Below are 21,992 nucleotides of genomic sequence, written 5' to 3'. Positions count from 1 at the left end.
ACTCAGCACCAGGACACCCGCACAGAACCTGGCCCAGCAGTGGCTCCTGAAGTAGGACCAGGAGCCCAGCCTGAGCTGCTGGCAGCTAACACGAGGGGTAAACGATCGGTGATACTCACAGCTAAACATATGCGGCACTCTCTTCATTACGCCCACCTACAGAACTGCTAAACACTTGGCAGTTTTCTTAACCTGTTGCTTTCTTCTTTTTCTATTTATAAACACATTCATCTCCAAAAACATTACTGAAAGGCTATAAATTCAGCCATTACTGCACCTTTAAAACACACTTAGCTCTTTTTTTTCTCCTGAAATACACAGAAATATAATCTCTGCATTACTGTCCCCCACATTTCCAAGGCCAGTGTTGCTAAATTCAACAAAAACCCATTTTGCGTTGTATATGAAACTGCAAATCATTTCTGCATTTAAGAAAAACATCTGACTTCATCTTTGATAAAAGCCACAGGAAAAAATAAATTCCCCTAAAATTCCAGCAAAACACTGGCTTGTATGCTGTACATAATTCACTAAATTGGAAGCCGTATGGCAGTAAGCTAATGCCTTGGGTGGTATCCATTATCTATCATTTGGGAAAAATGATAGATAAGGGATGGAAAAAATACAGCTCCCGTATCTCATCTGCTTTGTTGCTGCACACTTTAACAAAACGGTCATTACGAGTTCCTAAAATAAAAGCAACCATTTTATTAAATCACTGACCTGGAACAATACTATTAAAACCATTTCCTTTATTTATATCTAGTCAATATCTAGATGAAAGCAATCACAACCATGTGATACACGAACCAGCAAGACATTAGTTTTACTGATACCATGTTAAGGTTGATCAGAACTGCCTCTTGGCTTCTCACTGCTTTCAGAGAGATGCATATGAACTCTTACTGATGTGTTAATGGCCAACTGTGAGAGGACGCTCGATTAAACCTCTGAACCAGCCTCACGCTTAACTGCCTAACTCCTGCCACTGACTGACCCAGTTCTGCAATGGTTAAAACTAGGGTGCCACTTCTGGAATTCACGAGCCCAAAGCATCTCCATGTTCTGCGGATCACGGTGCACAGCACCGTAATCCACAGCCACAGTTACAAACACAGTACCGCACTTTCTTTCCCAACAATGTATTCCATTAAGTTAATGAAGCTCACTATTCCTTGTTGTCCATCCATCATTATCATCCTTATTTTAACCTTTGCAGGCCTGGTAGCATCTTGATAATTTTGGGCAAGTAGACACCTTCAGTAAGGTTTCTATTTTCCGCAGTGCATTTATAATGGTGACTGATAGTGTAACACTTATTTTCAATCTTCATTCCAATCCTGAAAAGAGACAAGAAAACACTGTATTGACGGTATTATCTCTTTAGGAAAGCTGAGTTGGAGCCTCAAGAGTCAAGATTCAACTCAAGAGTTAAGTTAGGCATTCATGTGACTGAGCAATCTCTGCCAGTTCAATGCTTATTTCACCACTATTTCTTCTACTCTGCAATTTGCATAGTTTTAAAATTAAAATTCTGCTCTCCATTTCTGAATTTCTTCATGCAAGTCTTGTGGGTGGCCTTCAAGATACATTTTACCAATTTTTCATGCCCATCCCTCGAAATGTGACCCTGCTCCTGTGCTTTTATCTCTCTGACAACTTCACACAGGAAAACATGCAGCCCCTCTGATAGCATGAAATCGGAAACAATAGCCTTTGGGAACAAAAGGGAGCGGGGAGGCAGGATACAGTCCGGGTCCTGGCTGATTTTAGCTACAAACAGATGTTCGTAGGACCTGATACCCTGAACAAGCTGAAAGGAAAAGCTTGTAAAAGAAATGGTCCTCAAAAACAATGTATTGAAGAGCTTTAAATAAAGGCAAAGGGAAGGCAATATGGCTTTCAATGATAAATCTCGGCAAAGAAGAAGTGGCACCATGAATTTCAATGATGCATTTTTCTCTTTTCAATGAACTCTACAGCTCATTTTGAAATCTACAAATTGCTCAAATCTCATCTTAGTTTACAAGTCTCCCATATCCATTAAAAGGCTACAAAGCACGTATTTTTGTTTCTTGTAACTAATCACCTTAGCTGGGAACACCCAGTGAAGTCCTGAAATGTAGGCTAATGCTATTATTTTAAAAGCTGCTTACAGCTCAACAAAGAGGAATATGCTGAAAGAATCTTGATAGGAAAAAATCTTAGACTACCTCTTCGGACAAATTATGTCCAATCTCCTCCTTTCATGTGCACTATTTCAGACTCAAAAAGACCCACGTAAAGGATCTACGAAGCGCTGCCCTGAATCGGACTCGGGTTCTGTTTCACAAAAGCCAATATACACCATTTACCAACGAAACAAAGTGTAGAATCACTTCTCTGACTGAAGTTTCTGCTTTTGTGATTAAAACTCTCTTCCTCTTTCTTGAAGAGTCTGCCATCCAAAAGGGCTGGTGCCATGCTCCAATGCACAAAATACATGTATTCATTACAGGAGAAAAAACTGAAAAAATTGGCACAAAGGCGGGTGCATAGCTTAAGTCCTGCTCAGGATAGCCCTCACTTGAACTCTGCACATTTGCATAGATTTTACCTATTAATTGTCTGCAACAAAACCATAGTGGATAACTGAAATAAATGCTCCATCAGCTGTCTGGAGTCAGGTGCAGATTTAACTTGTTAGTTATTAGCATCAATCAGATACATATGATAAAGAAATAAACAAATGGTACATCAGCAACACAAAACCAGTAGAAATAATTTAATGAAAAGGATGTCTGAGACAGAAGGTATCCAAGTCTGCTTAGCAAGTTTGAAGATATTATTAGTCAAATCTTCAGCCAAAAGCGACCGTGCCTTTCTCTTGTCTAATTATACAAATTACAGACCACTACACTGCACCGATTTCTTTCTGGTCTGAAGCAAACTGCATCTCTTTGATCAAAACAAATCTTCAGAAAGACATCAGCTCTTTGTAGGACACGGAGTATCCATCAATTCCTCAGCCATTCCAGGACAGGAACCTCTCGTTAATCACTCGTGGCTGATTTCTCACGCATGATTTTTCATTTGAAATTTTCTGCTACCACATTCTAAATGTTACCTAGGATAGGATTAGGATCACTGCTATAAACACAGAAGACTGTGGAGACCACAGTTTTCTAACAACAAACTCCCGGGAAACCACCTCTGGTCCAACAGCCAGGGCAGATCTAGTTCATGTAATACAAGTCCAAGGTTTGTACAGCGAACTTTATGCTACCTGCAAAAATAATTCCTCTTTGGCATTCAGGCCTGGCCCAGGGCAGAGTCCCTTACTGTCATCTCATGATTAATCATGTTTTTTAAGTACATGGATTGAAGATATTTGATGGAAATCATTACACCAGCTCTGCAACCGCATGTGAAATCAAATTCACAGTTAGTGTTATCTTTTTTTTTTATTAGATCTAAGGATGGTGCTGTCAGTGGACCTGTTTGCCTTCAGTAAGTCCATCTGTACTCTTCTTACTACTGTTGTCTCTTCAGTGCTCCCATGCATGCAAACAGAGCCAAACACAAAGTTAAATAATGTTTTCAACAAACCTGCTTTGCCATATCATCACTTCATTATCATTTCCACCCAACTTGTTAGTTGCGTTACAAACTTTCTTGGTCAGGCATAATTTCTGACTGCATTATATCTTTCAGTTCTTTGATCACTAACATCTCTTCAACTAGTTTGCCTGAAATTAATGTCTAGCTAACGAGCTTTCAAATTAACGAGAACCTTACTCAATGCTCCCCTCCCTTCTTCTTGTACCCTTGGCTACAATTATGAATCTATTCCTCTCGCAGCGTTCTGCAAAGTTGCTGGTACTCCAGTTTATTTGCAGTCAGCATTATAGTCCACAGGCTGAAGATTCTATTAGCTAAAGTCATCCTCACTTACTAATAGACTATTCTGATCATGCTTCATTATCTTCATGTGCTCAGCACTTTCTACTGTTTCTTTAAGCATGTTGAGCAAAAATACATACAGAAAACATCCACTATTTCTGAAACACCACGTTCTGTTTCATCAAGCATATGTAATACAACTCCCAAATTGTTTTTTTTTTTATTCTACTTTCTAAATGGAACCTGGTTAAACATAGCAAATGAATGATACTGCTCTAGAAGTCATAGAAAATGCATCTCCCAACTAAAGGAAAGAAAATGACAGGTGATAAAAAATGCTCACATTTATGTAGAGGATACTCACGTTATTCTAGACTTTTGGGCTATCTTCATAGATAGCAAAGCAACAAAATCAAAAAGTTAGGGTTTTGAATGGCATTTAAAAGATCTTTTCTTGATGAATGTTAAAAATGTGGCATTGGTTGTACACTGCAGTACTGAACTGTCTCTAACAATTTGATTTCAGAATAGGATCAACTAGGCAGCAAGTATTACCTGAACTAACTGTAACATGTTTTACTTCCTGAAAGACATCCTTTAACTTCTTTGAAAGATAATCGATGTGTAGGAAATTCAGCTGCCAGCATTAACGGATTTTAAAATTACCATTACAAAACCACAGTAAATGAGGAGCAGAGCCGCTCAGTTTAAATACTGTAACATCACAGGTTTCGATGCAAATTTTATTTTAGTTCTAAGGAAATTATCAGAAGCCGGAACAAATGTAATGGCAGCAGTTACTGGCAAAAAAATCAAGCAAAATAGTCAACTGCACAGAAATAACTGGTAAAAATAGTCTTTTATTTCAATGGGTGCAGGTTTTTAACACATTCTGACAGCAAGAGGGTCAATTCAAACTATTTGCTGAAGCATATGCAATATGCAATATCAGGAAGCTGTTTGGGACTTCTGTAGAGCCTAACTACAACAGAAGTGCAGCCATAATGTTGTCTATCCCAGCTTCTATTATTTGTCATTGTTTTCTAGAATTACTTTGCAGTCAGTATTTGCACAACAGAATTCTGTCCTGATATTGATTTTCCAAAGACGTTGTACTGCAGTCTTCATAATGCATATATTTTAAGGTAAGTGCGTGCAAAAGGTGGAAGTGAAGCTGCCTCTTGAATTAAATCAATAAAAGCTACCAGATTGGCAATTACCATCCGTATTCATTTTAGATAACGTAAAATACCCCAAAAACAGAAAGAAAAAACAGATTTCCATCCCACCTTAGCAATCTCTAATTTAAACGTCTGGTATACATTGGAACTTTGGCTTAATTAAGGCCAATTTCTGTCACTCAAATATTTAGCACATACTTGACTTTGGGCTAGTAATGACTGAGTTGCATGATGCTATCTTCTGTGGTAGGTGTATGGCTCACACTGAAGGACAGAGAACAGCAGTGGAAGCTACATCAGAAGATGTGCCTCTACGGGCAGCTCAAGGCAGTGCCACCAGGACCACATCACTCAAAAAACACAGAACAGTAAGGGAGACATAAAAGGTTCACACAAAAGTTTGAATCTACCCAGGTTAAGTTTGTACTTCTGCAATCTTAATGATGGTACTAGAGCTACACTCTATTCAGCCGAAAATGCATCCAAAATGTAAACTGTTCAAATTTTCAGGGACATGTTAGAATTCTACAAACGAAAGTAATCCAGAAATTTCAGTACATAAACATAATGATTTCCACAAGATTAATCGAACATATATATTTCTTTACTGTCTCTATGAAAGCAAGGTGGCATAAATGCCACTCAAAACCTTGCTAGAAGACAGGAGTTTAACGTAACTATTAGCAACGGTACTGTAACCTACACCAGACTTTTCTGTAAGAAAAATCTTTTTAGTGAAGTTGGGCAGTAAACTAAAAACTTCTACTTACCTAAGGACTACATGCTGGTATCATTCCACTGTACGTGTGTTGGGCATCACTGGCCTCAATGGCAGGCAATGAAAACCTTCCAATGGCCACAGCTTAGCATGCCTAAACTTCACTGCACGGACAGAATTTGGTTTGTGCACGACTGATGTCTGAATAGCAGATGCTGAAAAGTTCCATTGCATTAGAATAGGCTCAGGAAGAAGTCTTTCCTTCACAATACTGATCTCATGGGATCACAGAAAGGTTTGGTTTGGAAGGAATCTTAATGAACATCTTGTTCCAACCTCCCATACCATGAGATCAGACTACCCAGGGCACCATCCAACCTGGCCTTCAGCACTTCCAGGGCTGAGGCAGCCACAGCTTCTCTGGGCACTCCCCACTTTTCTTGCAGGAAGGCAGAAAGCCTCTCTGTCTGGGTACATTATTGCATGCCACTTCAGAGTGCCAGCATGCTCTACTCTGCCACCACTCCACACCCACAGGGAGCCATGGTGCCTCTGCACTTGTGGCCGTGGGTGCTTCCTGGTCAGCCTGGCCCTTTCTACATTGGAGGAGTGATTTCCAAGAAGCACAAACAGGTGCACAATCCCTTCATCTGCTTTCTGAGTGCTATTCTATGGGACTCCGAAGTGCTATAATGGAGGCTCAACTCTGACCTTGCTCTTACCAGGATGCCACTTCATGAATGTACTTTTTTTCAACTTCTGTTAAAAGTTTTGGTGTTCGTATGTATTCATTCATCTGGAACAGGAAATTACAAGAGCATTTGGAAAGTCAGCAACAGAGAAGTGATCCTCTAACTACCCAATGATATGCAAAAAATAAAAAAACCAAACCAAAACGGAAAAACCAGCAAGAGCTAGTAGAACCCAGAGGAAACATCTTAACGCACTTCCCGAAACATCCAGGCAGGTAACCTACCTCGTTCCTCCAGAGGAAGACACCATAAAGGAACATGATAGCTCTTGAAGATTTTATTGGCATACTCTTTACTCATTTAAAGAAAAAAAAAACTATTATATGAGTGCTGAGAATAACATCAGACTGTATAGGTCAAAAATTGACTGACATCACTCTGGACAGGCATTATTGAGACACACAAAGAAGCTGCTGTGTCTTTAAGCTTATGGTACGTTGCAATGCAGTAAATGAAAAGCCACTATTATGAGGGGATGTTTATGTCAGTATCTGAAACAAATCTTCTTTTTACTAGAATAATGCTGTCTTAAATTGTTAACTGTTGATCAGATAAACAACATGTGATAAAGATCCTATAATCTCTTTTCATAAAATTCATTTTAACCCCTTAAGGACTCTCCATATTAAATTACGATGTTACTGAGCTTTGTGAAAGCCTTTCGTTGCTCTATATACTATCCTAACAGAGCTCTTATGTAAGCAGTAATGCAAAAAAACATGGTTAGATTTTAAATAACACAGAGATCAGATGCTAAAATTTTCAGAAGAGTTCATGTCACTGCCCATAACTTGTAACTGCCTCCACCCCACCCTCCACTCTACCTAGAAAGCTTGTTTGTAGGGCTCAGTGGAGGAATGAACTGATTCGATTTCCATGGTTAAACAAATTTACAAATTTTTGTAAATTTAACATAAGTTTCACATAGTGCAGGGTGTGCAGAACCTCTGCAGTACAGCTACCAAGCTGAAGGTAATGCTATGTCAGAGCTGCAGCTCGTACATGATATACTTTTAGTGGTACTTCAGACTTCAGGCAGGACACGTAGGAAGTAGGGATGGCCCCAGTATCACCTCTCCCCTCCACCTTTTTTGCAGGTAGCCAAAGCAAACAACCTTTGAGTGAGAGGAGCATTTAAAACTGCAGTTGATCTCCTAAGCCTCAGAGATAAAGTTTAAAATAAAGCAGTTTACTACACACCGGTTACCTGAACCAACTGATGACCCAGGGCATGTTTATGGAGTCAGAAAAGACGTATGAAGAGCACCCACCTCCAAAGCGCCCATCTCTCAGTGGGACTCCACAGGCACAACCTACAATCCCTGCTAACTTTGCTGTGCTTTCCAGATCAAACTTTGCTCCTTGCTGGAGAGATGCGAGTGCTATTAGTTGGGGCCAAACTATTACTTGCCTGAACAACACCATCTCTGGGTCCCTGCATCCCCTTTACGCTGCGCAGATGTTTGAGCAAGCCCAAAAGGAAATGCTATAAGTGGAGGCCAAACTCAGACCTTGCTCTTACCAGGATGTCACTTCATGAATACACTTTTTTTCAACTTCTGTTAAGAAGTTTAAAAGTTCTGTTAAAAGAGGCCCCAACAAGAGGGGGATCAGGCATGGGCTGCGGTGTCCCTCAGCAGGGATGAGAAGGCTCAGACTACTCTGACCTGTCTGCAGGCCCCTGCTCACACTCAGCATGCAGATGGGAGCTTCCCTGCTCCACAGAGCGTGTCAGGCAAACGACCACCGTAGCGCAGGCCCTGGAGCAGCATTTTGTGATCATGACTCACAGTGATGTTTCTGTGTGGGTGGAGCCGCTGTTGCCCATCCTCCCTAGGCCTCAAAGCCACAAGGAGTGCCAGCAGGCCCTCTTAAAATTAATACTAATCTGTGCTAACTTGAAATTACACAAGGACTTTCAAACCAGATGCATCTGCCTGTAAAAAAATCTTAATGCAGAGAGCATCAAAGAAGCTGGAGGAAGTCTGCCAAAGAGCATTACACGTAAGCCTATGTTGTAAGGTTGCAAGCCAACATACGGCGTACTGCACACCTTTACCTTAACAACCTCATGACAGAAACCCCATTAGAATCCGACCTGCAGCTGCACTGAGGCTACCAGACAGCACTGCAGCACAGTGAGGGACGAGGGGACTCTGCAGCTCCCACCCCAACCCGCCGGCCCCAGGGGAAGGCGCAGCGCTGACTGCAGACACGGTAGCTGTCTGACTGGGAGAGCTCGGTCACCACTGCTACATACAGAAAAGCAAGCCATATAAAGGTGTTCTCTGTCATTACACAACAGATTAGACAAGGTGGACCTAACTGCAAACAAAATGACATCAGTGTCAGAGTTACATGCATCTGATTCAATGCACCAGGTTCAGCACACAGAGCAGTTCACCGCCCGCCTTTTACAGACTCCAAGCACAAAAAAAAAACTTTAAGCATTTAGAACACTGCAGTTTGTGCATTCTCCATAATCACTACATTTATCCCTATTTAACGGTAAAGAGGTGTCACTGTAAAGGTTTTTGCTCCTATTATAGCAATGATGGTTCCTCTCCATCCCCAGCACTAAATCTGTGTCCAAATTGAAACAAAAATCTTTCTCTTATCCACCAAAGAATATCAATCTTGAGGATTCAGCATACTTTTCTTCCACTTCTGAAAACGACTGTTTTCAGTTATAAGTCTGTTGACCAAACTTAAAATGTTGTAACAAAATTGCACACACTTTAGTACAGTTTTGTGTATTCCATTCATCAGCTCCTACTGTATATCGGATTCAAACTCAAAAATAAAACTTCTCATCCTAACAGAAGTTCCTGTGTACACTACAGAGGCAGACGTGGTTCTGCTCCTTGATTTTCAGAAGGATACCCCGCTCCTTCATCTCAATTTTGGTTTTGATACTGAAGTGAAATATCACTCTATATTACAGGCTGTAATTTTAAGAAGTCTCCCTCCTGGCTCCCCTTAATGACAACAAAAATACGTGCATGTATTCTTTCTTATGGAAGGCTACAAACTGAACAGAGTGCAAGCTTTTTCTTTAAGAAAGCTGTGAATGGGTGCCTTTCAGTGCTGATTTGTCCACAGACATCAGCACTTTGTATTTGAATAACAGCCAGTAGTAAAGTTGAAAACGAATGCATTTCTCCCAGGTACACAAAGTTTCATCTGAAATTACGTAATTTTCAGATATGAGGAAAATACGGCATCTGCACAGATGATGTTTAGCCTCAACTGAGTTGATCATTTTTTATTCTGAATATAAGTAGAAAAAAAAATAATAGGTGGCTTCAGTTAAATATTTATTATTCCATTTAATTACTTAAATTACAGCTGCTTTTATAGAAACAATTTTCAAGTCAGGAAATTTCTAATGATTAGGCTGTATGTCTTCTAGGTTCAGTCCTTGCAACACGATATGCCTCTTGTCCTGTCTGAAAAGAACAACTGAGTGCCAACACACTTAAAGGTAAGCACGCCAGTCAGTGCCTCCTGCGTTCCGATCCAATTGCTTCGCATGTTACAGATGCAATACTCTGGGCACTGCCAAAATCGTTGGAAAACATATCTCAGGACCCATTTCTTAATTAGCAAGTTATCAAGAAGAAATTAAACAGCATCCACACTAGACAGATGAGCATTGTTAAACCTTGGAAATTTGCAATGGATACCTGGGGTCTTGTATTCTGTTAAGAGAATTTTTCTACATGAATTTTCATAAAGCTTCAGCCTCATGAAGGAGCCAGCCTGAGTCATGTCGTCAGAATTCCCTGTGGATGAGCTTGGCTGCCGCGCCAGGAGCATCACTCCTTGTGCTAACTGGTACCTGCTGTGCAAAAGCTGTATGTTCTCCAGGAATTTCCTTTTTCTCCTCCATGTTTTCCTCCCACTTACTATACAGGACAAATCTATGAACTTGAGCCATTCAGAAACAAGAGTTTGTCCTCAGAAACTCCCACTTTCCAAAATTGGCCCCATGGGTTGGCAGGTACATTCCAGGCAGTAACCAGCAACCAGTGAAAAATAAAAGGGTTTCAGGCACCCAAAACACCATTCATCACCATCACTGTCAGCTAGGTGATGAATGGCAGGTGTGGCAGCAGCCAGCTCCATCCCGGGCTGCATGGAGACGGGCGCTGCTGGTACTGCTGTCACTCGCCGTCAGCCGGTGCCAGCTGAGTCTCCCAGCTGCCAGTTGCTGCCACGCAAGGCATAAAACATACACTCTGAACAATCGCAGCAGTGGAGCCGAGCTCATAGACTGCATTATTAATTAGTTTAATGACGCTCAGCCCTATTAGAAAGCACAAGATAATTGTATTTAATTTGTGTACATTTTAATTATGGCCCAAGCAGTGCCAAATTCGATCAACATATCATCTTTTCTGTTCTGCTCTGTAACCATGTTTGTATTAATTTGCATGTGAAACAGGAGGAGCTGCTAAGCCCTACTGGGAATAGAGTTCCTTTTAGTTTTTAAACACTGCCATCTTTCACATTGTGATGCTTTGCAAGACCTCTGTCTGCTGATAACAGTGTCATCTTTTCCTGTAGCTGCAAATTAAAAGCAGGTTTACGACCACATGCTACTAGACCCTCTAGGGCCCCAGAGGAGGCAGCCAGAGAACAATTCATTCACTCATCACTCCCCTTATCCATGATGGAAGTAGAAACAATTGCATCATTTAATTTACTATTGCAATGAGGATATGGCTCATTGGCCCCTCGTTGTTTTGAAGATGGATTTAATTAACCTCCTATGAATCTTGCCAATAAGTGTGGCAGCATCAGTACGGAACTGGAGATGTCAAAAAATCAGCTGGAGAGATGGGTAATCAGTATTTCTCAAGCTAGCTCTGCTGTGGGGACTTACGACTATAGTGTTATGGCCCCAGCAGAAAGCTAAGGAACGTACTGAGTTAATACACTACTGACCTACCTCTGGGAATCTGAGCTCAGGTTTGACTTAGATTACTGAGAAAAAGAGAGGTAATTGAATAATTCCTAATAGCCACATACATCTTTAATGCAGAAGCCATTTGCGATCACTGGAAAATAAATAATTGCAATTAACTACACTGTTAAGTAAATATACAGTCCCTTGGGGAAGCAATCTGCATGCTTTTATAAGTCTGGCTACAATATGAAACTCATCACAATGTCTATGAGAGTAATTTATAATGAACATTTAGCAGGTGCCTCAGATGGGTTGCTGCAATTTACATTCATTAATAAAACTGTCCTTATTAGACCCTGAGTTTTATGCATTTTAATTTAATAAATCTTTATTGCATTTTCATTCTACACAATTTTGTTTCCCCATGTTCTAGAATCAGTTTGGCTTGTAATTAAAGTTAAAATCTTTATGAGACAAAGTGATCTGCAATGACCTATCCAAGGAGATAAAAAGAATTCAGCATTTTAGGAAGGTTTCTAACTGGAATAAAAACATGATCTGAATTTTGTAAGCTACTAAGAATAATTTATTTCATGAAATACAAGTTAAAGCAACGTCATTTTTCTTTTTGCAAGGGAGGCTCAGAATCACTTCACTAAAGGAAGGGAATCCCATTACAGTTTAAACTGACAGCCACTGTGGAGCAAAGAACACATTGATTAAAGAATACAAGAAACAATTCCTTTCATAAGAATAAAAGGGCTCCTTTGCATGATTTGTAGCACCCTATTAGAAGCCTTTCTTCGCTTTCTGAAGATTCAATAGGACATAATGAAGTTTGGATAGTCTTGGTTTAGTCATATTTCGTCAAGCTTTCATTAATTTGTTGCTCTCATAAGGGATCTACTTGTCATAGTCTGCTTCAGATTGGATACCAGTGCCTCTTTATTTTGTACTGTTGTAAAAGCTACAGGAAGAGGCTTTGTATTTTCTCACCACAATTAAGTATTCTTCAATGCACGAATCAGCTAAAAGACACATATCTCATCTCAGAAATAGGCAAGAGAGCTTTTTGTCTATGAATCAGATTTTGAGCCATTTAGAGGCAAAGATGCAATGTTCCGCGGTGTGTGAAATAACACCCTTATTAGTCTATCAGTTTCAGTTGTTGCAGAAGTGGGAAGATAGAAATCTGACTTACGAGCATTGATGTAGGCCTAGAATGGGTAGAAATAAGTTTCTTAACTGTTGACAACTTCTGCTGCATCAGTACTTCCAACTAACCCAACCATATTCATCTAAACACCTCTAAAGAGCAATGTATTTTCTCCCTCTCCAGATACCAAGTTACTGTCAACCCTTACAAGATGTCTTTTAGTGAGGGAAAAACAAGAACTGTTTTTTTCTGGATGCGAGTGAAGGTTATGGTTTACAGTGAGCCAGTGAATTTTATGATTAATATGATTTTCCCCTAAAGACCTACGTTTGCATACTGAGCTTTATATTCCCAATTGCAACTCCTGGAACTAGGGAGCACACAATTATTCTTTTCTTCAAAGGAACTTCAAGAGACTCTGAATCAGTAGTCTCAGCCAGAAACAGTTTTTTATTTCCAAACCATCAAAACAAGACCAGTTTACTAACCCTGATTGTACTGTTCTAAAACAGACAAATGGGATTAGAAAGATGTATAGGTTAGAAATTCAAAGGATAACTGTTTTGTTGTTGTTGTCATTTGTTTTAAATGAAAATAGAGTAATTCTGAAAGATTAATATGGACTGTTCCTGTGGCCAGCTGACAGCAAAAATACTTTTGCTGGGGGGAGACCCATCTAACACTTAAATTACCCTTCAAATGAAGCAACACTGGTCAGCAGCCTCTCACCATGTAATACGGAGCAGAACAAATTGCTGTCTCTACCAACAGCCCTGACTGAGGCTGTGTGCTGCGATGCTCTTGGCCGATGCCCCCAAATGGAGACAGCTCCTTTCCCTGATGTTCTGCATAAACCACCAAGTTCCAGCAAAGTGGCCAGGCTAGTAAGAATGGAACTCCCTCCTTTATAAACATCTGCTCTAACACACAAAGGGTAAAGGGCACCTCTGCATGTTAAAGACAGAAAATGACAGCCTGCATGGGCTGCCAGTGTGTAAGGCAGCCCTACAGATTTACCACTGAGGTCACGACCTTCCCACTTGCACTTCTATAGATCCATGTGAATTAAGAGACAAGGAGAGATGTGTGGCACTAATTCTGCTTTCACCTTAAGAATAGTAAGTGTTTCCAGAGCTGACAGAAAATATCAGATGCTCATCAGTTCTTTCAATCCAAAAAATAAGTATGCATATGAAAACGCTAAACCAGAGATTCTAGTGGCCTGGCACCCATTGCAGTGGGATGCACTGCTGCCTGCAGTGCTCACAGCAGGTGATGAGCTGCTGCTTGGTCTCAGAGACTGATGGAAGATAATCAACTTACTGCCTTTAGTGAGGCATTTCATTCTCTCATACTAACTTAATTTCTTTTTATTTCTGCCATCAAACAAATAGAATCTATTCTCTTCAGTTCTCTGTAATAAAATCCCTCAGTTATCTCTCCACAAACTTTAAGTTCCCTTCTTATCCTTCCTATGCTTTTGAGATTGTAGTTTCCTAATTTTATTAATTTGATAGCCAATCTTGTTTAATTTCGGAATCTTCAAACAGTTACTGTATTACTCTTTGAAGAGCCAGAACACTAACTTATGACTTCTACATTTCTAGACTATTACTCAATTTCATCATCCAACACACCTTGTGCTGCTACAGATTTCCATCAAGCCTCATCAAATCTTTTAATTAGAGAAGATAATTTTCCAACAATAGAAAAACTATCTTTGTCACACACACTACTATAAATGTGCAGTGTGTTTCTGATAACCACGAAGCTTACTGTGACCTACCTGTATTGCAGAGAGCATTTCCAGAATAATTACAGGGGAACCATCATCTACATACAGACACATAAATTAATGTGTGTTGCAACAATACCTCTATCAGAGACACTGCAGATAGGCCAGTACTAGAATTTGGTCAGATATAAACATTTATAGTAATTCTATGTATGTTGTAAACACATCTGTTAAGAGAAGCGCTGGAGAACACCTGTAAGCAGTGGGCAAATAATGAGAATGCTCTATCTCATCCAAAAGGTCTAGCATTTACAAAAAATTAAATAGGGGCATATTTGAGTATAAGCATCAGCACAATACTAAAACTTGATCAACCTTGCAAGTGCAGGATTATAAAAATTTAGAAAAAAATCAGAGAAAGAATCAGGAAAAAAAATTAGGTTCTTAAGGCACAGCTTGAAATTATCAAAACCCAAGGAAATTCAAACCTTTCTCTTGTACGTATTGCATTGCTGAAGGAATTTCCTACTTATTAGTCTATTGTTGGAAAAAAATTAGAGCATAAAGAATGATGAGCTGAAGATGTCTGGCCCTAGGAGAATGCAATGCCAGCATGTCATATGGCAGTTAGCACTACCAAAGTGAATGGATTTGCAATGGATCTTCAAAAAAGTGGTGCTTTCCAAGGGGCCAGAAGATTTTCTGGATGTTTTACAGTAACAAGCCAGTAGTGTTAATTACCTTTGTCTTCCCTGAGGTGGAGGGATGGGTCTCTCAGCTCAGCCAGGCAGAAACATGAGGATATGTGAACATCAGGCTGCTAGGTGACACCAGCAGAGCACCCAGGAACAGGTTCAGCACTTCTGCTATGAAGAAGCACCCACAGTGCCTCAGCATGACTATCTGGTTGCCACAATCCAGCTTTAAGCACATTGCTCGGGCTGAATGGATATCGCACCAGGACATGACAAGACTTCATAGCTAAACACACAGACAGACCAGAGCACTCCCTGTTTCTTGCCATGTAGCTCCTGTTCTGCACCAACCTGCTAACAACTGGAAGGGGACCCTCTAAGTAACTGACAACACATGTTGGCAGAAGCCAGGAAAGTCTGACCCTGTGCAGGCCTGTAGTTCCTCACATGCATCCTGGGCAGAGGCTGGGTGAGCTCCACCAGGGCCACAGCCCACGTTCCTCTGCTCAGAGTTCCTGCACTCTGTTGGGCAGCAAGAGGGAACCTATTCCTGCATGCCTGGACTGCGACAAAGCAGAGAGCAACTGAGAGGAAACCAGTGGATCGAGGCATCGATTAGGTATATTGGGTAACACAGTAATGAGGTGATCTTTATTCTTCAGTCTCTTAATGCAGTGAGCCAGAGCAGTGATTTGACAGGGATTCAGCTACAAGAAAAACTACTAAGGCTTTTCACATTACTACACATTACTACAGCTATGTGGAACCTCTGTAACTAAAATTGTGTAGCATTTATGCTCTCATATGTTTACTGTCATGGAAGCAGCAGCTACAGGCCTTAGCCTGCCTGAGGAGTGGATGGCACCAAATGTGCCTTAGGAGATTTTAGGAGAGTGGAATAAAAAACTCTTATTTAGTAGAGCTAAAGTGGAGTAGAAAATAGAATAGCTTCAACAGGAAGGGAACTCCAACCAGCATCAAGTCCAACTGCCAAGAACACTCTGGGGCTTACTCAATGTTAAAATGTATCATGAAGGACATTGTCCAAATACCTCCTGAACACTGACAGGCATGGGGCATGACCCATCTTGCAAGAAAGCCTACTGCAGTGCCTGATCACCCTCAAAGTAATTTTTCCCAAGGTCCAGTGTACAGCTTTGAGCCATTCCCAAGCATCTTGTCACTAGATATGAGGGAGAACAGATGAATACCTCCCTTTCCACTGCCCCTGGTCAGGAAGTTGACCTTCTTTTTATGAACTCAAGTCGGCTGGGCCTGATGCTTGCGTTATGTTTTATGTGTCTTTCAACTACGCGCAGGAAAACCTTCATAATTTTCCAGGTACTGAAGTTAAATGAACAGGTCTCTGTTTGTCAGATCTGCAATTTCTAGGGTCTCCTTTTGTGCCCTTCTTGTGAACTGGGACAATGTTGGCTAGTTTGCAGTCAAGTTGGGACCATGCCAAATTCCCGAGACCTCCAATAAACTGTTGAGAAAGGTTCAACTATAACATCTACCAAATTCTTCAGTACTCTGGGATGAATCCCATCAGATTCAATGGACTCAGCTGATTCCTCAGAACTCTGATGTCATCAAATGGAAGGACACCGTTTACCAGTCTCCCACGTTGTGACCAACAACCAACATGGCACATCACTCACCAAGACCTGGTGGAGAAACTCCAGCACTACCAATGCCTGGCAGACACCCACAGCGCACAAGTGTCTGAGACTTCAGGATAAAAAATCCTTTGTGATTCTGGGTCCTTTCACACTGCCTTTATTTTTAATCATACACTGTCCCTAGAAAACATTATTAAAATGGAACCTTATCATTGACCTGCTTCAGAATGAAATGCCTTAATAGGCTGAGCTGGAGGTATTTCTCTGAACACCATTACACTGAGCTACAAATTATGCTTAAGCTATAATTCAAATCTACTGTAAAACAATTGTATTTGCTATGCCCGTTATGCTACTGATGTCCTATTTCACTCTTGCCAGTTTATCCCCCCAGACAACATACTTGTTAATGCATATATGGATCTCAGAATTGCCAAAAGCCTTTACCTGTTTTATTGATCTTTCTCGGATTACCCCAACAACATTAAAGCAGATTTTCCTAGCAAGGAAATCAATATGACTTTAGATTAAGGTTCCCATTTTAAAAATTATAGAATTATATATTAATGATTTATTGTCTATTAATTGTGAATTAATAAGTGTAACACTTTTAGCATCTGATTTAGTGCACTATGCCAGGCCTCCACAGTTCTCAGATTCTCCCCTCCCAGTGGCTTAAGGGAGAAATCCTTTAAAAATATATTTCATTCTTAGTGTTTGGTGTAAGTCTACATTTCCACAACACATCTATCGCTTGCAGCATCTTACAGTGTCCAGGGGTTCAGCACACTGTCATCTGGGTCAAGTACTGTTTATTTAATGTATGCTACTTATCAAATAAAGCAACAGAAAATATGTGTTACTCTAACACTTTATAAACTCACACGTGCATGAACTTTATCTAGGAAGGATGGGTAAATTTGATTCATTTTCAAATAACACCTTTTATATAGCCTTGTATGCTTGTCTGTCTTCAACTGACATTGGCACAGTGTTTGTAAGATGAAAAGTGTTGTGTCAGGGTTCTAAACCTGAAGTCTTAGCACCAGTTATGCAATTTACTCAGTATGCATCATTGGTGGTTAGTGGTGCTATTTGTTAGGAAAAGATTACTCAAACTCACAAGCATAAATGTAGCTGTCTTAACCGATCAGTAATAAAGAAAGTATTGTCTGCAGCTTCAACCCTGCAAACTGTGATGCAGTAACTTAGGAAAACCTTGTAGTGCACTTTGTCAATACAGGGTGTTCAAGAACTCTGCTGGATCATGATCAATAGAGGTGTTCTCTGAGACAGACACATTCTCAGTAACATTACTGCACTACCAGTGAATCAAGAAACAGACATTTCAAAAACAAGCTGCCTATAAACATGCATGATAACTATAGTAACAGCAGTGTGAGAGAATAGGATTTAGTTCTTATCACATGCTTACCATCTGAAGCTGAAAAGTCTGAATCACTGACTGGAAATCCAGTTCAGTTATACCTTAAGTTTGTTGGTTAAATGACTACAATGTACAAAGGACTCTGAGAAGAAAGTTATTAGCTACATACACTGTGCCATAATGTCAAGCTCATATTTTTCAACAGATGAAGGACTAATCATCCATCATGTATAGAACCATATTGCACCTGTACAAGAAGTATCCAGCCTTTGACACACAGGCTGCTTACTTACCTACTGCTGCCTGATTTACAAAATAAGAGCTTCTGGTTTAAAAAACACATGCCTAACCCCAAGGACACAAAAAAGACACTACAGCATCTCCAAAAATTAGAAGTGGGAAAGCCATGAGATTAAATGATGTTCAACCTGGGTATTATTTCTGACCCCATGCTACCTGGAGCAGTGCTCTGGCAGTGAAGTCAAGGTAATCTCAACTCACGATGAAAAAGGCTTACTCTATTTTCTTTGGCTTTACTCAAATTTTCCATTCACCCTTCTACACTCAGAAGTTACTGTCACAAAGGTTTACACAAATGTCTTCTTGTGTTTCTCAAGTAGAATGCTATCACAGAAATTTAGGAAATTTTTCTTATTTTTCCCTGCCAATTATAGTAAAAAGCTATGAAATTCACTGTGACATACAACACATGATAGAAGTCACAAACGTACCACAGAAATGCAGTATCTGCTGCTGAAGCTCAAACATGCCTCCCAAAGGAAGATACTCCTCTACGCATTGTCAAGATTTGAAGTCTCAGCTTAGGTTGGTACTCACGTTTCCCCTTTCTTTACACAGGATCACAAACAGATAGCATGCACTCCCCAGTCCATTTACATTTACAGCTCCCTCTGCATGTAATAATCACTTTACACACCACTACTTAGAAAAAACACTGCCTGACAGTAGTGCTTTTCTTAGTTTCTTCAGCAGATTCTCAGCACAGTAATTTTTATTTACCTGTCAGATGATCTTGCTGAAAATATTCTTAGCCAAGATCAATTTCAACCTTCAGATTAGCTCACTTCTAGTTTCTCCATAGGAAAAAAATGTCTGAGAAATAAAAACTGTTTGGATCTGCAACAAAAGTAAAATCAAAGTCCTACCTCTACTACTGCTTTGGCATCCAGTCTAAAGTTGAAATCTCCAAAGACGAAATATGAAACTTTCTCAAACCGCTGATCTATAATTCTGGAAGAAAACAAAACTGTCATTAAGTTACACGTACGTGAACATATACAAATACACATATCTTCCAAGCACTATCTCAGAAATAATTATTGGAATTATCAGAACTACCAGTTTATATTGGAACAATCTTCTCAATACATTAACCATATTTTTGGACTGGTTATCCTTGCTCAGGCAATTCTGTCTTCAACCCCAGTAAAATAATGCATTTGATTCCCCCTGCCCAGCTAAAAGAGCAATGTGGAGGAAAGCAAGTTTATAGCAGTTAGCACAAACAACATAAAACCAGCACTGGGGCATCACAGGGCATCCTGGAGGTCCTCTACAGCTTTGAAAAGTTAAGAATATGTGCTTTGGGTGTAGAATCTAAGATTCAGGAACCCAAAATGAGCGACAAGCTCAGAATACACCTACACTCTATTCTGTGTTGTGTTTACGCATCTGTAGAAGTGTGATCACAGTGTTCAGGAGTGTTGATCAGTACTCTGCAGACTGTACAACAAGAGATGTATTAGTGTTAACCACTATTTATCACAGCTGATACTGAGGGCCAAGGTTTTCCTGGCCCAGTTAGGGTTCTCTGAAATACAGCTTTCCTTTATGCTGAAAGCAGATTTTTACTAAGATTACAGCTAACACCCAAAAGGTGATCTTTCCAGATGCAGAATACAGATTAACTCTTTTCTGAAACCTTTGCTCAGTACTAGGTAAGGAGGTAAGGCATTACTGTTCATCTTGCAATCTTAAAAGTCGTTACTGTGTTCTTAGTTTATCTATTATTAACAGCAATTGCTTGGTACTCCCAACACTGTGCAACTTCACACGGTTCCAGGGATCCTGAAATTCAAAATGGACTCATAGTTAATTTCAAAATGGGAATTAATGCAATTAATGGTCTGTCAACTGAGGAAGGTATAAAATAAATGAAATGCAAATGTTACAGCTAAAAATAAAATACACAGTCAAGGCCCACAGAAAACCTGAACGATAAGCTAGATGCACAATATATAAGATAAAGGGAACAAATGTATGCAATACATTGTGTACATCCTAGACATATATAAATAGATAAGCACTACGGCGACAGAAGCCTCAGCTGAGCAAGAGGAAAGAGCCCATATAGACAGGTGAATGAGGGTAAAGTAATGCACAGTAAAGACACCTTCTGGAACAACATAGCCCAGCAAGGAGATCTTTGTTTTTAAAGGCTTAAGACATTTTAATGCATTACATTCATTCAGATATTTTACAGCTATAAAGAAAGATACAACATTAGATTTACAAGATACTACTTTTTGTCTTATAAAAAAATCTCACATTTTTAGTCCACAATTATCTGTTACATAAGGAATAATATCCATTTGAAAAATTGATGTGCATTGGAACTAAGGTAAGGTAGTGGTCATTTGAAGCAAAAGCTCTTGCATGGACTTCTCTGATATGAAAATCTCCAAATCCTGCATTCAGCGGACAAATTATTGCAGGCACTGCTAATAAATACTGCCTACTGTCAGCTCCCAGCCAGCACCAAGAAAAACCTGTCACTCTTGACTTGTACACGATATTATTCTGATTAGTGCCCTTAAAATTTAAACCGCTTACATTACCACGGTTTTCTAACACTATCATTGCTAGATTGGATATGTAACTTACACATACGAAAAAGTGACTTCGCTTTGCCAGCTTTCCTGGTTCATACCTTAGTTTTGGCTTTGCCCATTGCCATGTACTGCTGACGAAAAGGGAAGGAGAAAGGGGAAAGTGGAAAGATACTGCAGGAATGACCCCAAGGTCCAGAGAAGTCCTCTTAAAACAAAGTGATATTACAAGGATGATGTCTGTGATTGTATTATGCAGAAGATGCACTTTCCAAATAAACAGTCTGTTCCAAAAATAGCCAGTTAAAATACCTCCTAACCAAATTAACTTGAAAAGACTCAGTTACTGATGAACAAAACAGCTGATTAGTCTGCTTCTGATCAATTAATTAAATCTCGGTCATAGTCTTGCATATTCTTTGATTTAAACATGATTTGCATGTAAATCAATACCAGCTTTAAAGCGGGTAATTTTAACCAGTTGCTCCCCTTGTAGTTTCTCTTGTCAGATACTTTAGAAAAAGTGTCTCATGACAGATTAAAGTAGAATAGCCCAAGTGCTACTTCCCAAGAATGATGCTTTAAGAGGCTTCTGATACATTTCCTTCTCACAAGTCATGAAACTTGGGCATACAATAAAATTAACATCAGTGGTACAAGGCACATACATATTTCTGTACTTATTAAATGACCAGGGATACCTCACAAAAAAATTTGCCTTTAATGACTCAGCTAAATAGATAGGTTTGTAACATACTATCCTGGCACTGGGACTTATTAGTTTAAGAGCTCCCAAATTTAGACTTATTTTACTGTCATGGCATTCTGATAGTTCACTTTGAAATACCCACTGGTGGCTGTAATTCCAATGAATTGATGGCAAATAATCCTCTCACTTATGCTTTTAGAATCAGACTCAAAGTTAGCAAAGGAGACAGCAATAAAGAAAAGTTCAGCAGAATTTCCTTCCTCTGCAACACTGCAGGAATAATACCTGGCATTAGGGGGCTTGGGTAGAAATTGTACGCTGTACTGTGAAACACTGCGAGTCTCCCCAGGACCAAGGGTGCACAATGAAGGTGTTAGGGCTGGGGCAACAAAAA

The 21,992-nt window shown here is 39.9% G+C and overlaps 1 protein-coding gene across 10 annotated transcripts in view; it reads right to left on the bottom strand.

Moving 5' to 3' along the window:
• INPP5A (inositol polyphosphate-5-phosphatase A) overlaps positions 1-21,992 on the bottom strand; it is a 230,852-nt gene that overhangs the window by 47,695 nt on the left and 161,165 nt on the right. For all 10 annotated transcript variants that reach the window (XM_040703146.2, XM_015289008.4, XM_046943201.1 and 7 more), the window contains exon 9: positions 19,207-19,291. In XM_040703146.2, the coding sequence (XP_040559080.1) occupies positions 19,207-19,291 (85 nt within the window). The remainder of the gene's footprint in view (positions 1-19,206; positions 19,292-21,992) is intronic.

Source organism: Gallus gallus, chromosome 6, assembly GCF_016699485.2.
Source record: "Gallus gallus isolate bGalGal1 chromosome 6, bGalGal1.mat.broiler.GRCg7b, whole genome shotgun sequence".
Lineage (NCBI taxonomy): Eukaryota > Metazoa > Chordata > Aves > Galliformes > Phasianidae > Gallus > Gallus gallus.
The sequence above is the reverse complement of the archived record's forward strand: the minus strand, read 5'-3'. Positions and strand labels throughout refer to the sequence as shown.